This window comes from Malaya genurostris, chromosome 3 (genome assembly GCF_030247185.1).
Source record: "Malaya genurostris strain Urasoe2022 chromosome 3, Malgen_1.1, whole genome shotgun sequence".
Taxonomy (NCBI): Eukaryota; Metazoa; Arthropoda; class Insecta; order Diptera; family Culicidae; genus Malaya; species Malaya genurostris.
In genome coordinates this window covers 2,510,429-2,528,150 of record NC_080572.1, presented here as the reverse complement: position 1 = coordinate 2,528,150, position 17,722 = coordinate 2,510,429, and the positions used below count along the sequence as shown (strand labels likewise).

Sequence of the window (17,722 nt, the reverse complement as noted above, 5' to 3'; positions counted from 1 at the left end):
AACACTAATCGATAGACTTCACGGTAGAAAAGAGCTTGGTATATGCTCGGACTGTGCATGGCTCAAATTTTAAAACCGCACGTAAACACAAGCCTTTTCCCTACCAATCACCTGTTTTTGATTATTTGGCTAGGAAATATTCAGAGATTTTTCAAGTTTCTTCTGTCATCTAGTTTTTTACCCAATATTTGCTCGATAACATTAAAACATGACAAAACAAAAGAAGGCAAACAAACATAGGTCCTTATTACCGTTCTCACTTCCACTTAACTTATATGTCACTTTACTTGATTTCCCTATTACCGGTATCACGCATAGTGAAGTGATCACTGTAGTGGACAAAAACTTTTTTTTTTTCAACAAAATGTTGGTGGCGTAATGTTCATAGTGGCATCCAGTTCATTCAAGTAATTACTTTTGTCTCAGAAGCGACTTTCGTAATAAGGACCTAAATTCCCTTCACTTAATTTCCACCGTGAAGTGATACCGGTAATAAGGGCCATAATCAATAAAAATGCATAAATGGTTTTGAGTTTTTTTTTATTTTGCGATTTCAAGTAAACCCTTTCACTGAGATATTGAGTTTGTAGCAAATAGATAAAATTTGTAACAATGATCTTTAATATTAACCTTTAAATTACACAAAAAATGGGAGTTGACTGGTGTCTACGCTTAATCTTTGTGCATAATGCGTAAAAGTAACAAACACTGCTAAATACAATTCTATCACTAGAGAGAATCTTCTCGTTGTGGTTGTTTTATAAAAATTCGTCGATAAATACGTACAAAAACTAGTATTTACAGCAGTCTAATCTAAACCTAACTATAGACAGGTCTTAGTAGGTAGCAAACTAGGATTCCTAGCAACTAATAACTACTTTGTACATCACTTTGTGGTAGGATAAGGGTGGGAAATTATCCTAATTAAGAATGGGAAATAAATCCAGGTTCCAGAATTCATCCAATGTGCTGATACCGTAGTCGGTGGTGCTGATGGGCGATCCTAGTGATTCGTAACCACCGTCCGAAACAAACGACCCAGGAGTTAGAGGACATTTGAACGGAATTGCATCTTCCATTAGTACTGGTTTCGTATCATTGTAAGCCGACAAAGAATTGTCTGAGTCGGGACTGGGACTTGGTGAAAGCAGTTCCTGTATTGGTTCTAGCTTCATACTGAATTCCTGCTCGTCTATTAGGTTTTGCTCGGCTTCCTCACAAACAATTTCTTCTTCTAGAGGCATATCATCTTTATTCAGAATTATGGTGATGCAATTAGTTGCGTCATCGTATGTTCCGTAGAGTGTAGTCGATTGCTGGTCCAGATCAGACTGCTGACTGTGTTCTATCTTGAGTTTCTCTTTGTGAAAGGGTGACTTGGAATAGTTGTGGGTGGTCAAAATTAGGCTACTTCCTTGATTAGTTTCTTTGCAGGATTCCAGCTGTTCTGATGAGGTCCCCACCATTGGTCTAAGCACTCGGCTGCCGGTGCCTGCATCTTCGGCATTTGCCTGGCTGCTTCCTCGATCAGTGACTTCCAGTTCGCTCGAGACGTTGGCCAGAAGGCTTTCGGCGAGCTCTTCGAGTTTGGACACATCGAATTCTTCGAGTATGTCCTGTAGAGCAGGCAGAGAGCAATGATCCTCCAAAGTGAGGCTACCTTGTCGTTGTCGGCCGACTTCAGATTCTGACGCACTGTCGTTTGTGTTTCCATTTTTAAAGATCCCTGCTGCAGAGGGAAATAAGCGGATGCTGCTGATCCAGTTAGGGTGGAAACACAACCAACACTGTGTAAGATTCCGGTAAGATCGGGTTCCGACTTGATAGTGATGGGACCGATAGCTGTTTGCTGTTGTTTTCTCTGCTCTTCGAATTGGTGCTGTAGATCTTCGAAACGACTTTCGAGATCGAGATATTTGCTGTAGATGGCATCTTTTTCTAGCTGCAAGGATTCACATTTTTCTTGTAGTTGATTGATCTGATCCGTTTGCTGCTGAATAGTTAACTCCATATCTTCCATTTTAGCCTTTTTGCGATCACGCGAAGTTTGCGCTGCAACCCGGTTCTTCAACTTTCTGTAAAACAACATATAAATTCATAAAACATCTTTTTTCAATTGCAGCATCTTGGAGTTCCCACATAAATCATTATAGCATTGCCACGTCATTCGTTTTTTTTTAGATTATAATTACAGGCTCTCGCTATGGCAACGGGCGATAACAAAACGAAACAGATACTTACTTCCGCTGGAGTTTTTCCTCCCATGTTAAATGATCCAGACGTCGTTTCTTGCCACGAACCAGGTATTCATCAATGGACGAGGTCGATTCCTCAGCATCGGAGCCATTGGTTGAAGGTGACGGCATAATTTCCAACTTCACTGGCGCCGGGGCCAGATTAACCGGAATGTACTTGGTGGGTACGGTTATTACAATGGGACCACTCATTTTTACAAATACTTGTTCTCGCTTCCAGAAACTTCTTTGTTATCGAAATGAAAAAAAATTTCCAGCTTCTATTGGTAGGAATTCATATCGCTTCTATTTTTACGATCCAAAACTAGTTCCGCAAAGTGTTCCGTTCTTTCGGAGTATCTCCTTGGAAATGTACCATTGTACCGAGGCTCACAACATCTAACGGTATCCTTTCCGCTCGTAACACAAAATCTGATGAAACTCCACTGAAAGTTTGCGAACGAATGACAAAATGGAACAATGAATCAGCCTATCCATGGTGATGACGTCTTAAGTAGATGTGGTCGATTCTGATTGGTCGTAAGAAAGTGATGCCATCTTTATTTTGAAAAAGAAACAAATTTATTTTCTTATTTAACCTAATTTTTAAAACATTTCGGAGCTGTTGTGCATATTTATTTCGAACAAACTTTACGCGGAAATAGTTAATTTTTTTTTATAGATTGTCAATGAAGATTTTTTGGAAACGATTTTTATGAAATCCTAGGGTTTTGATCAGGGTTCAAAATATTTCCTGAATGGGAAAATAGCATATCTTGACGCACTGACGAAAAATTCGACATTCTAACGCACACATTAAAAATGTTAAATCATTCAATGGGTGGTAGGGTGATGTTTACAGTTTTCGCATTTTCTTAAGCAGCCCTTTTCTGGTTATAAATTTCAATTGGTCGAAAGCTATGAATGACTACACTTAAGATACAGTTATTTAATTCAAACAATTTTACGAATGTAGGATGAAGGATTAGGGTAACAGAGGTATTTTGGCCCACTTTAGGATTGATTTTATTTTGGCCCACTTTGTAAAAATATCCACCAAATGTTGTAATATCTTTGAAAAACTCTTCCGCAATAGGTAATTTAATGTGATAAACTTCAAATTAATGCAACATGGGTTACTTAACATCGATAAAATCCGACAAAAACCGATAAAGTTTTTCAGGTGGGCCAAAATATATGAAGTGGCCAAAATACCTCTGTTACCCTATCTATTTTAATTATCATTTTTAAATTTGACAGAAAATCATAAATTAGAGTTTAAACGCAGCTAAAAATACACGCTTAGACTGTTTAGTGGAGTGCTCAATCAATTATCTTGGCAGACGTCAAATTGAAATAATTTTTCGTTATTTATCATTTGACAAGTAACTTACATTACCGAAGTTTCAGGAAGACTGTACAATACCGAGTTATTGGTAGTGTTGGAAGGAAATTTCTGAAATTATCGGTATTCACATTGCCGAGATTTTAAAATCAAATGTTCAAAATTCAAAAAATCAAAAGTAATTATTTAAAATCAAATGTTAAAAAAAAGAATAGGAATCTACCATAATCAGTTAAATCTCATTATTGATTGATAATTTCGTATAAATGTGCTTCAAAGGCATGGCTGAGTGCGAATGAATTGCAATTATGTTCTCTGATAATGTATTTGTAGATTAAGAAGGGGTCATGCGGTATAAGGTGAGATCATTTCGGATTGTGACAGTTTATTTGTCTGAGTTAGTTCAGAGTTTTGAGTGTTTTGCTGGATATGACCTACAAATTTATTTACAATTCTCTATGAAAATCTGAATTAAAAAAAAAATGTATCGGTAGTCGGACTTGGATAAAATTCAGTAGATCAATCATGGGACTTAGTTACAGACTCTCATGGTCTGCAAGCTAGGAAATTAACTAGCCAATATCAGTTCGCTTTCACATCTCATCCAAGCCAGTCGATAAAACAAAACCGCTTATGTTCGGGACGGAAGAAACCAAGTACAGTGAACAATAGAACGATCTCGAAATGAGTGAACTAAACGAACAAAAGCTATCGCCGGTACGAAAGAACACAATTTTTGTTGACTTCAGACAGTGCAAAATACGACCTTCAATACGAGAACTCGAAGGTTTGCTTAAGGAGCAAATGCATTTTGACACTAAACGTGTGCATTTACTTCAATGCAATAAGACAAATAATGTTGTTTACATCCAGTTTTATAAAGTGTCGGATGCAATTCAATTCGCAAAAGACAATAACAATGTGCACTATGTGAAGCACGTAAACATTAAGGAGCCAACTATACCAAAAGACAACGGTGCTTTCTTCACACCAACCCCAAGCAACCCCAGTACACCTGTGACAGCCACCAACAACTATGAAGCATCCTTTTCAATGAAACCATCAGTATCCCCTATAGAACTAAGTACACCAGCTGCGGTTAACAACCTACTCTCCAACCAACCAGCAACTGCAACCATTGTACAACAATGCGCATCTCCAGCAATTAGCAACGAACTCAAGACTGCGAACAATGAGGAAAATGAAAAGAAGACAGAAACCAACAACAATACCACCGATGCGGCAATGGATGACGAGACGAGTCACGAACAAAGTGCCCCTCAATCCTCGCAGGAGGGAAATGGAGATCCAATTCAAAAAAATCTTTTATTAAAAAAATACGTGAATAGGCCTGAATAAAAATATTTTTTGAATAAAAAAAACTACCCAATATAAAGAGGTAGCTTATGAAAAAAAAAATCAGGGTATTAACGTTTTACACTAAGCACGCAACCTCCGGAATCAGGGTTCAAACCGAATGAAAATTGGGATATTCTTATGGTATCTCAAGACCTTTCATTTGAATCTAAGTTTGTCAAAATCGGTTCGACTATTTCCGAGAAAATTGAATGACATTATTTTCACACATTTGTTGCATATCATCCTGTAATTCTGGAACCTGAAGTCAGATCCAAGTGAAAGTCATGAACATTATATGGGACCAATAGACCTTTCATTTGAATCTAAGTTTGTGAAAGCCATCTCCGAGAAAAGTGAATGACAATATTTGTCATACACACATACACACACACACATACACACAGACATTTGCTCAGTTCCTCGAGCTGAATCAACTGGTAATGACATTTAGCCCTCCGGGCCTCGGTTGAAAAGTCGATTTTAGCAGTGATTGTATAGCCTTTCTGTATGAAAAAGTTAAAAAACTATTTCGTTATAATACTAACGTAATAGTGAACGACCAGATACCGGGAAACGCTTTTTGCGTTCTTCATTAGTGTCTTTATAAGTCTGTTCTAAAGACACTGACACTGATGAAGAACGCAAAAAGCGTTTCGAAATACCGGTATCTGGTCGTTCACCATTACGTAAGTATCATAACGAAATAGTTTTTTCATAGTGGAATCCAAAGCGTGCCGAGGAAATTTGCCGCCCCTATCGATGGTTTAGTGAGCAAAAAAAAAAGCTGAACTCCATCTCCGGAAAGATGACTTGAACAAGTAAAAAAAAGTGGTCACAAGGATTGGTTTGCCGTCCCACTCAAAACGTTGTGCCCGGGGCGAGTACCCCATTTGACCCTTCCCCCTAGATACGACACTGATTCAAATTTATAGGCAAACGTGAATTCATGATTTCTTAGTTCTATAAACCCTAAAGCTCAAGCATTAGAGACACGCCAACGTGAAAAACAACAAAAAATGTACAAAAATTACATTATAAATTTGGCTCATTCTTCGTTTGAAAGTAATGTTGACCCATAAATAGGAAAGCATTTTATATAATTCTTTAAGTAGCATTATAAAACATATTTTATGAAATAATTCTTCGTCGAGTATTTAGAAAAACTAACGAACTTTCTGAAGTTACCTTCACGTCTAACAAAGAAAATCGCACGATCAGTGCAAAGAGGGCAGATAAAAGTAAGTGATCTGTGATTCGCATTAGAGGTCATTGTGAATAATAGTTCAATTCAAATGTCGTTAATAATTTCGAGTAAGAAATCTGGAGCGAAACAATTATATAACTTCTGAGGGGACGGGTATAGCGTGATGGGTAAGTCGATGCCTTTCACGCAGCCCGCTTGGGTTCGATTCCCAACCCCGCACATAGGGTCAGAAAGTTTTTCTGGCCCGAAGAGGCGAATGACATTAATGTTAAAACCTCTATAATTGAAACAAAAAAAAAATATAACTTCTGGCACAACGAAACAGACTCAATAAAGTGAAAAAATAAATATTAGTGACAAATATCTCGGGTAATTTTTCAAAAGGGCGTATAAGCAAGTGACAGTTTCTCTTTAATCACTCCCTCTTTCGATTATTGTGATGTTATTAAAAAGATTTTCTTTGATAACAATATTCTGTTTGAAAGTCGAAAGTTTCGGGTATCATTTCATGAAAGAGTTGAGTGATAAGCGTGAAAACCGCTTGGTAATTAATAGAAGAGAAAGTAAACAAAGAGAAACTGTCACTTGCTTATACGCTCTTTTGAAAAATTAACCGAGATATATCAACACAATTTGTCACTTTGTTCGTTGTGTCATAAGTTTTGTTTTCGTCGAATGTAACCATATTTATAAGAATAATTAACTTTCGTCAGCTACTAGTACACTGAGCTGGAAATGTCATTTGGTTCTGTTTTTAAGTAAAATTTTCCGAATACATACGATGGAACCGAATTACACGAGTTTTATGATTAAAATGGAATTGGTTCATCTGCATATCTTGTATCTGTTGGCCATTATTCGAAATGAAGCGAGATGTTAATATTTATTCGGTACGCCATTGATCAAACACCCCAACGGAAAAAAAATCTCATCTATGAAAATCTGGCAACATTTGCTTTTTGACATTTTTTTGACACTTGAGTGCATTTTTATGTTTAGTTTATGATGTGAAGTGGATTTTCGCTGATTTTGTAATTCAATTCTCATACTTATTCGAATTCATGAAGTTAACTAGTGATCATTCGTGAAACTATAAACTATAGAATAAATAAAATGATGCTGGTGCATTTTCGGTGTGTGTTTCCTACTCGAAGTTTGAATCAATTAAATAGATATAGTACAAAACTATCGAAAAATGTTTGTGATGGAAAGGAGCTTACTGAAGCTAATGCTGCCGGTCAATCTAAGCTGATAAAAGTGGCTATCATCGGGGTACCGAACGCCGGTAAAAGTACTCTCATCAATCATTTGATAGAACATAGGGTAAACGTGTTTTACTGATTTAATGAAATTAAATAAACTTCAATGATGAAATTGAATTTTACAGGTCTGTCCAACATCAATGAAAGTACACACCACACGTAAAACCGCACGAGCAATTCAAAACCGTGCAGAATCGCAGTTGGTTCTGTTCGACACTCCGGGTCTGGTCGGTGAGCGAGAGATCAAAAAGCATCAACTTGGTTCAAATTTCGTCAGCGCATGCCGTCATGCTCTACACAATTCTCAATTGATCGGAGTAGTGCACGACGTGTCCAATAGCTGGACGAGAAATACACTAAACCCTATCCTGCTGAAAGTGCTGAAGGACCATGCGCATATTCCTAGTTTTCTCATTTTGAATAAAATCGACACACTCAAGTCTAAACGAGTTCTTCTGGATGTCGTTAGAAACGTTACCAACAATCAGTTGGAAAGCATAAAAAATTATAACTTTAAAAAGAGGAAAAGTGAGGCGCAAAATGCAGAAGCTAAATGCAAATCCAAAATTGATGAGGGATGGTCGCATTTTACTGAGATTTTTATGGTATCCGCGATCACGGGTGATGGACTGAAGGAAATTATGAATTTTATTTACTCTCTCGCGAAACCCGGTCAGTGGGAGCATCTGGCTGATGAAAATACTGACCAAAATCCGGAGGAAATGATTATTCAGAGCGTCCGGGCCCGACTGTTGGACTATCTGCCACAGGAGATACCGTATCTGTTGCAGACGGAGCTGGAGTTCTACGAGAACATCAAGGGGAAAATTTTCGCCAGCACAGTAGTCACCTGCCCGAATGAGCGATTAGAGCGGCTGGTTTGCGGAGAGAGGAACGGAAAGCTGCGACAAATTACGGAACGAGTTACTTCTGATTTGATCGAGACCTTCTCAGTGCCGGTATCACTGACCATTGTTACGAGGGTTCAGAAGAAGCAAGATCGGGACTGAGTTCGTTAAATAAAGATGGTGATTTGATTTATTGTTTTACTTTTCCTACAATTTATAACAGTAACCCTGAATACTGAGAAGTCTTACATATGATTAAATCATTTCTGTATAAAATTTTCAAAACGACGAATGTAACAATGAGAGATTCTCTTTGTTTACTTTCTCTTTCGATTATTACGGTACTCTTAACAATCCTTCTCTCCCATTATTTACCGATAATAATAACTAAAGCTATAATCTTTCAATCTGCACTCAAGAAATAACCGAAAAAGCAGGAATATCTCGCAATAATCGAAAAAGAAAGTAAACAAAGAGAGTCTCTCATTGTTACATTCGTCGTTTTGAACATTTTCTACAGATTTATGGTCAAGAGAGCTAAAGAGTTGAGCGATCTTCTTTTTAACACTACACGAGTTCACACTTCACAGATAATTTTCTCCAGACTGCATACTAGAAATGCATTAATAAAAGCAGACCCTGTCAGCTTGGAGTGACATCAATCTTCAGTTCAGCAACGCCATCGCACGGCATCACATTCAAAATATTATGTCAATTGTATGGGTGCGCAGTGCTACTATTTTGGCACGCACGAATTTGACATTTCTCTCCCCTATTTCTATGAACGATTCGATGCGAACTCGCCTGAGAGCACCATGGTCGCAAAATAGATGTTGCCAATGATTTGTTCGGGATTTGTTTGTCCCGGGTTGGCGGTTCAATGCATAGGACGTTGGTCTTACACGCCAGTTGTCGTATGTTCGAGCCCCGATCTGGAAGGATTCTTAGTGTCAGTAGGATCCATAGTACTAGTCATGCAATGATTCTGTACACTAAGAATCGGCTGCGAAGTCTGTTGAAACAGAAAGGCCAAATTCCACAAAAGGAATGTAATGCCAAGACTTTGCTTTGTTCGGGAAATGTGAAGCTGGATATCTTGGTTATATGATGTCTTTGATGAAAGTCAATAGTTTGTAAAAACTGGTAAACCCGGCAACTCTTCTGCTTCCCATATGGAACCGCAAAACTACCTAATTTTAAGTACATTCCACCCAATTTGGGGGTTCCGTTCAATAACCTAATTTTAGGTAAAGTGACTCTAGGTAGTTTCCATAAGGCACATGCAAAAAATACTTTAAAATGAGTTATATTTACTCAACAGTTGAGTCGTATTTACACAATTTCAGGTTGATACGGTTTACTTAATTTTAGCTTATTGAACGAAACTCTCGCTGTTGGGTTGTATTCAGTGGTTAGCTCTCTCTGAGTGAAGACGTAATCTCATTCGCTAGCAAGCTTTTCTGGATTCTACTCTCGCGCTGTTCGCAAGTTCGTCGTCATCCCAAGAAATGGGAAAACCAGGCTCTGGTAAAGGGCATTCCAGTACTGGCGCTGGAAAAGGCCGCTTGATCCTGATTCGAAAGCCAACGGTGACGAAGAGGCTGCAAGGAAACGTTTATTGGAAAACAACAGATTCTCTAACTTATCTAACGGTGAAGATATGGAAAATAAGGAGAAAATGCCACCCTCTTACGTAAAGGGTTTTCCGCCTACACTAAGGACGGACCTCAACAATCTCATTAACCATGGCGTAAAAGCAACAATTCGTCTGTGTACAAACGGGTACAAGATCGTCGTTCCAAATAGACATCATTTCAATGCAGAACAAAATTATCTTAAGCAAGTGAAGTCTGAATATTTTACACACGACATACCTTCCACTAAACCATTAAGGTATTCCTGCGCGGTTTACCCGATATGCTGACGAGTGAGCTCCAGCAAGCTTTAACGGAAAAACTACTGAAACCGTTGGCGGTGTATAAAACAAGAAGACAGAATGAAAACACCAAGTATCGAGATCAACTCTACCTGATCCATTTAGAGAAAGGCTCTGTAACGCTAAATGAGTTTAAAAACATGAAAGCTCTCTTCCATATAATTGTTGAATGGGAGCGTTATAAACACAGACTAACAGACAGGACACTCAAATTAGGTCCTTCAAACATTTTAACGGTCATTTCGAATATTCCTTTAGTTGGGACAGTACTCGCATATGGCATGATGGCGCCATGTTACCCTATCAAAAACATCCTGTTTGTCATCTAGACTGTGTTTATTTTTTTCATTTACCAACAAAGTTGCCATTCACACAGAATTACCTGTAGTGTATTGATTTGTATACGTCCATGCGAATTTCATGCAGGATACAGATTTAATACATATTGCCAAAACTATATACAGAATTGTGCCTACTTCTCATCCTTCAACGCAATACAAAATCGAATCCGTTTTGTTACAATATTTTCTTACTTCTGATCTGCCGCCACTTAATTTCGGGTGAAAATTACCAATACAATCAAAAATAGTCTAGATGAACAACGTTGAGAAAAATAAATGGTTACCTTCCAACATCGCTAAAATGTTAAATATATTATCAACGTAATCCAATAATTGATTGTGACGATTCATTTTCAAATATAATGATGAAATCAGGCATCCCTGCAAGCAGCTGATCGGTGTTGACAAACGAGGGGGAACCATATAGTAAAAAAACTTTTACGTAACACAAGGGGTGTGCCGATAGTAAATAGTTCGCGCAGTACAATATAGGTGGAACTAGTGCATCAAGAAAAATTATTTTTATAAGAATTTACTCATACTGTCATGTCTGTTAGTCTGTGTTATAAACCCGTGCATCGTGATGTGACGCAATGCACCAATTGCTTGAATTTCGTACATGGAGCGAAAAACTGTTTCATCCGCTCCAAATGTATCAAGTGTGGCGAAAATCACAAACTAGATGAATGTTTGATGGATCATATCGAAGAAAAATGTTTCAACTGTGGCGAGAATCACCTTTCCACAAATAGAACCTGTAAAAAACGTGCGGAATAAATCGAAATTCGCAACAAAAATGCTACCAAAAACCAACCCAGGAGAAGAACACTTCCTCCTTCAGCGATCAACGACCAGAACTACCCAATGCTAACTCCTCGATTGGGAATCCCTAATCTATTGCCGAAAAATCCTCAACCAATCATCATCATCAAAGGCGGAAAAACGGGATGGACTATCGGTGCACTTGCCTCCAGGATTCCAATGTCAACAGAACAATGTTCCTCTCCCCCCTGAGGAAACCTCACCGCTCTACACACCGGAGCAGCTCGACGTTTTATTTCAACATTTTGCAACTAGTCTGCGCAATTGCAAGTCTCATTCCGAACAGATCTACACCCTTGGTTTATTTGTCATCGAAAATGGCTGCTAAATTGCAGCTGATCAACTGGAACGTATGCTCACTCAAGAGCAAAATTATCGAATTAGGAGTCTTTCTTGAGGAGAAAAGGATTGACATTGCTTTCATCACCGGAACTCACCTCAAACCTGAGGTGAAAATCAACATACCAGGATTCCGCCTGGTAAGACGCGATCGACCGAACACCAGAGGGGGAGGTGTAGCTATTGCGATCAGGAATAACATCAACTGTCAACTACTACCGAGTTTTCAACTACAATTCATCGAAGCTGTAGGAGTGGAAATTGTGTAGTGTACATATCTAGATGAGTATCATGATCCTTACCCTAATGAAGTTACCCTCTAAACTGCTCCCACTTGGATACACGTGTAACATCCGCTCGCAGAATAACGAGCACAATCGTATCCGCCATGTTACGCTCACAGTCAACTTACATCCTTCGAACAGGTAAGACGTAGTAACGTGCGCTCGGCACTCGGTGAATAATAGGATTTCACAATGGCGATCCTTCCAGGTGTTCCTCCCAGCGAGCAACATAAAAGCGAACAGTTCTATTGAGTTCTCAAGAGAAATCACCGAGTGCATTAAAAACTTTTTTTTTGTGTGTGAAAAATGAGGTTATGTTCACCGCGTGGTGCGAAAAATTCAGTAGTGTAGTTTACAAATACCGTGCGGTTTGGGACATCCGCAGTAAAAGATATAGATTTTAGAAAGCATTTAGAGAAGTAAATTTGAAACGAACGCGGTTAGGGACAACTGCCACGAGCAATGATATAATCTCTACAGATACCATGCGGTTCGGGACATCCGCAGCGAAATATATTGAAGTAGATTTTAGAAGGCTTAGCACAGTAACCTAGAAACGAACGCGGTTAGGGACAACCGCCACGAGTAATTATAGCACAATTATGAACTAGAGCGAGTTGGGACAACCGCTATGCCACCCATCCGGAACAATGGCGTTGGCTAAACGGAAGAGACATTACCGCGAATTAAAAAAAAAACGATGCAAAAACATTTCCAAAAAGAATACAATCCCCATATCGGGAACCAAACGAAACAAATTATATGTGACACAGTAAAAGTTATTACATTTTAAAACAATCTAATGCTTGTGTACATTCACTTGTTACAGGTGCACACTCCACGAAATTCAAACGAACTAAAATAACAACATGAACCACGGCAAATACGTGCGAGCTATAGAGCATACAGAAGCAATTGAAAACATTTCAAATTCGCAGTCGGAAGTTAGACGCGCAAAGCATGAGACGAATCAATGCGAAGCAATCAGCTTTAATGATGCGGACAATGATACCGGCAATAGCGACCACAGTGAGAGCGATTCCGAAGATGTGAAGTAAGTAGGAAATAGTTCCAGCGACAGCGAAACCGACAACGAAACAGCGGATACCCATGAACAATCATCAAGCTTGAATAATACGTTTAACGAAGCGACTATTCGAGAAGGGAACCAAGAATGTTCTCATGTTGATACGGAACAGCAGACAGCTCAAAAGATTTCCAACGAGGAACGAGCAAATGAACGAATTGACCGAATGGAAAAAATCCTCGAATGTATGGCAGCCACAATGGAGTCCTTACGAACGCATAATAACCCAACAACACCCTCTGCTCATTATGCAATAGAGCCAAGTTGGAATGCGATAAGTGACACTCCAAGTACGTCAACGCCAACGACCCAATCAAAAGAACACAGCTCTTATTTCTCTCGATGGGACCTGATCTACAAGAAATAGTTAGAGCCGCAAAACTGCGCCCTAGTCTGGCGGACAGTAATTGCTACAAGATTTTTGTAGCGAACATTCATGAGTATTTCAAAACAATGACAGATACGGCTGCGGAACATGAAGCATTTTCAATTATGAGACAGGAAAGAAACGAAACTGCCATCGCATTTCACGCACGTTTGATGTGCAAAGTCAGAATGTGCGGTTATAGTGTAATCGATCAGGATCGTTTTGTGAGAGCACAACTACTAAAAGGACTACGGAACAAAGAAATAGTCAAGGCATCCAGAACGTACGGTTACGATACAAATTTTATCGTGCAGGCGGCTACCCGGGACGAATCATACGAAGCCGAGACAGCATTGACCGCAGAACAACAAGTGTTCCAAGTAACTCGTCAGAATGCTCCAAGTCACGGTAACCAGAAAAGAAGATATCCTGATAATCCTAGAAGTGGTCCACCTTTCAAGCGCCGGTACAATGACTATGCCCAGGGACGACGTTCACGTTGCTCACGATGCAACCTTTTGTCACATAAAAACGGCCGATGCCCTGCACTGGACAAAAGTTGTTTGAATTGTGGTAAACAAGGACACTTTGCAGCAGCCTGTCGCAGCAAGCGCGTAAATGCAGTTCTTAAGCGTGAAGATGAGGCTAGGGACCGTAATGATGGAAACGAAAGTGATAATCAGGTATTGCAAAATTAGAATAAATTTTGTTATGTTACAATAATATAATACAGTAATAATACATAGTAAATGGTAATACGGATGTTGTTTTTCTTCTAGAATATCAATGCATTATCCCTAGAAGACGTTCTGGTTGACTGTAACTTGGGGTCATCATATCCGATTCGTTTTCTCATAGACTCTGGTGCAGATGTAAACATCGTATGCGGTAGAGATTGGGATCGAATAGAATATGAATTCAAATTAGGCAAGGCGAAGCTTGAGATGATTGAAAGAATAAACAACGGAATACGTGCATATGGTTCCCAACAGGCATTATTAGTTGAAAGGACATTCAAGGCTGATATTTCTGTTCTAAATAGCAGCAGACCTCCAATTAAGGCTTCTTTCCACGTTATTCGAACGGGGCTTAGATCACTCCTAGGGCGGTCTACAGCTAACGATCTAGGGCTTTTACAAGTTACAACCACAGTTAATAGTTGTGAAATTAACGAAGAAACGAGGAAATTTCCCACTATGCCAGGAGTCATGATAAAATTTAACGTGGATAAAAGCGTTACCCCAGTAAGAAATGCCTATTACAACGTGCCAGCTGCGTATAGAGAAGGAGCAAAACGCAGACTACTTGAGATGGAGGCAAAAGGAATTATAGAGAAAGTAACAACGGCACCCGATTGGATCAGCGGAATGTCAGCAGTCCCGAAAGGGAAAAATGATTTCCGATTAGTGGTAAATATGCGTGCCCCTAACCGAGCAATAAACCGCGAGTATTTTCGGCTCCCACTGATCGAAGAAATTAAAATAAAACTGCACGGAGCCAAGTATTTTTCAAAATTGGATTTAAGTAACGCTTTTTACAACCTTGCACTGTCAACTGAATCCAGAGATCTGACAACCTTCCTAACTGAAGATGGGATGTACAGGTTTACAAGGCTAATGTTTGGAGTAAACTGTGCTCCAGAAGTTTTTCAGCGAGAAATGGTACGGATATTGAAAGGTATTGGAAATGTTGTTGTATATATTGACGACATCTTGATTTTCTCTGACACATTGGAAGATCTTCGAAAAACTACCGCAAGAGTCCTTCAAGTTTTGAAAGAGAATAAGCTAACTCTCAACGTAGCAAAGTGTGAATTTGATAAAACTAAAATTAAATTCCTCGGTCACGAATTAGACAAGGAAGGCTTCCATGTTGATGAGGAAAAGATCAAAAGCATCAACAATTTCCGGGAACCAGAAACGCTCTCCGAACTCCGAAGCTTTCTCGGACTGGCTTCATTCGTCAGCCCTCATGTACCGAATTTTGCACATTTGCTAGTCCATTGTGGGCCGTTACCGCAGCTAAATCCTGGTTCTGGAGCTCAGAACAAACCGAAGCATTCAAACTTGTTAAGCAACAAATTGTGGAATGTACAAAGGCTCTCGGTTACTTCTCTGCCACCGATAAAACTATTCTTTATACAGACGCATCTCCGGTAGCGCTAGGATCTGTATTAGTACAAGAAAACAAAGATCGAGTTCCACGAATAATCAGCTTTGCTTCGAAAGCATTAACATCAACCGAGAAAAAGTACGCACAAAACCAACGTGAAGCTTTAGGTGCGGTTTGGGCAGTAGAACATTTCTCCTATTTTCTTCTAGGTAGACATTTCACGTTGCGTACGGATGCACAGGGAGTGGCATTTATTTTGAACCGCTCTCGAGAAGATTCAAAGCGAGCCCTGACACGCGCTGATGGCTGGGCGCTGCGTCTTAGCCCATACCGTTACGATGTCGAATACATTCGAGGACACGACAATATAGCCGACAGCTCATCCAGGCTGTACTGTGGAAATGACGACCCATTCGAAGATAACATGAGCCCTTGGGAAGTTGCTTGTCTGGAAGCAAATACCATAGATTTCCTAACTGAGCAAGAAATCAAAAACAGTACAATAAATGACGAATCTCTTCAAAAGTTGATCCATGCTCTGAAAACTGGTGAGTGGATGGATGAACTGCAAAGGTATAAGGCCATACAACAAGACCTAACCGTGCAAGACGGAATCATAATTAAGACTGGTTGTGCTGTAATACCAGAAGATCTTCGAGCAAAAGCACTGCAAGTGGCTCACGAAGGTCACCCTTCAACTGCTAAAATGAAAAGCATCATACGACAGCGCGTCTGGTGGCCGGGCATTTCGAAGGATGTTCAAAGCTGGGTAGCATCTTGTAAAATTTGCGCTATTAATGGAAAACCTGAAAAAACGACACCAATGGAACGAATTTTTGTACCGAAAACTGTGTGGGAAACGATAGCCCTTGACTTCAACGGGCCATACGTCAAGTTTGGTGGTATATCGATACTTGTGATCGTTGATTACAGGTCAAGGTATCTAATAGCGAAACCAGTAAAATCGACTACGTTCATGTTCACGAAAAAGATTCTCGACGAAATTTTTGAAAGAGAAGGTTACCCGAAGTACATCAAAACAGATAACGGTCCACCATTTAATGGAGACGACTACAAGCAGTACTGCGCTCAACGAGGAATAAGAACAATTTTTTCAACCCCGTTATTTCCACAACAGAATGGAATGGTTGAATCGTACATGAAAGTCATCAATAGAGCCATGGCAACTGCTTCAATTAATAGAACGAATTTTATAGAAGACTTGCAGAGTGCGATTTCTGCACATAACGCGGCTGCACACAGCGTAACTATGATTCCACCAGAGGAAGTTATGCTGGGTCGCAAAGTTAAACGAGGGCTGCCTTTATTACAGCACGCAAAAGCTGCATACGACGTTAAACGTTTTGAAGACATCGATCGACAATCAAAAATCTCGGGCAAGATACGTGAAGACACCAGACGTGGAGCAAAACCATGTAAAATAAAACCGGGCGACACAGTGATAATTGAACGTTATAATCGCACAAAAGGAGAAACACGTTTTCTTCCTAAAAGATACAAAGTCACACACGAGAAAAACGGCAGCCTAGTGCTTAAAGACGACGAAGGGCAAATAATTAAACGCCACATATCACAAACCAAGAAGGTTCACGAGTGGCGTGAAACTGTAACGCTGAAGCTGCCATCTAACACCGAAACTAACAAATTTAACGATGCCACGACTGGAACTAGCTGTAATCCGAATGTATCAGATGCATCACCAGCCCGTAGTGATCGAAAACGGAGAATGCCCAACTACCTCAACGACTATGTTCGCTCGGTACGAAAAGATCACTAGCGACAGTACTTACCAAGTAAATATTTTCAAGCTAAAAAAAAAAACAAATTCGTTAGATAAATTTATTTCTTTCATACCCTTTTTCAGAGTTTCCGATTACAGACAACATCGAGCTTGCGTTGTTTTGTTACTGCAATTTGCAATTGATCACAGTCCATCTGTTCAGTTTCACCAGCACAGTTCAGCATTAATGTCAATTGTGAACACAGTTCAGCTCATTCAGCATCAATGTCAATATTGAAATTTGATATACCCAGTGTAAATACAATACACAGAAGTGCTGACAGATCAAGATGAATTATTAGGAAGGTGGACTGATTGTAAAAAAGGGAACAGAGTTAAAGATAATGCAGTTTATATTTATTTACTTAATATTGTATGAGT

General features: G+C 39.4%; 3 protein-coding genes across 3 annotated transcripts; 2 read left to right on the top strand and 1 right to left on the bottom strand.

The window, feature by feature from the left end:
• Positions 1 to 523: 523 nt before the first annotated feature.
• On the bottom strand, positions 524 to 2,744 carry LOC131436487 (uncharacterized). Its single transcript, XM_058605212.1, is given in 3 exon segments — positions 524 to 1,718; positions 1,721 to 2,075; positions 2,242 to 2,744. Coding segments are annotated over 3 exon segments (1,359 nt in total). The 5' UTR covers positions 2,448 to 2,744; the 3' UTR covers positions 524 to 920.
• Positions 2,745 to 7,134: 4,390 nt separating this feature from the next.
• On the top strand, positions 7,135 to 8,441 carry LOC131438621 (GTPase Era, mitochondrial). Its single transcript, XM_058608751.1, has 2 exons — positions 7,135 to 7,465; positions 7,530 to 8,441. The coding sequence occupies exons 1-2, from the start codon at positions 7,256 to 7,258 to the stop codon at positions 8,412 to 8,414; spliced, it is 1,095 nt and encodes a 364-aa protein (XP_058464734.1). The 5' UTR covers positions 7,135 to 7,255; the 3' UTR covers positions 8,415 to 8,441.
• A 5,175-nt stretch (positions 8,442 to 13,616) lies between these two features.
• Positions 13,617 to 17,338, top strand: LOC131438287 (uncharacterized protein K02A2.6-like). Its single transcript, XM_058608179.1, has 3 exons — positions 13,617 to 14,111; positions 14,208 to 14,929; positions 15,427 to 17,338. The coding sequence occupies exons 1-3, from the start codon at positions 13,617 to 13,619 to the stop codon at positions 17,336 to 17,338; spliced, it is 3,129 nt and encodes a 1,042-aa protein (XP_058464162.1).
• The last annotated feature ends 384 nt before the right edge of the window (positions 17,339 to 17,722 follow it).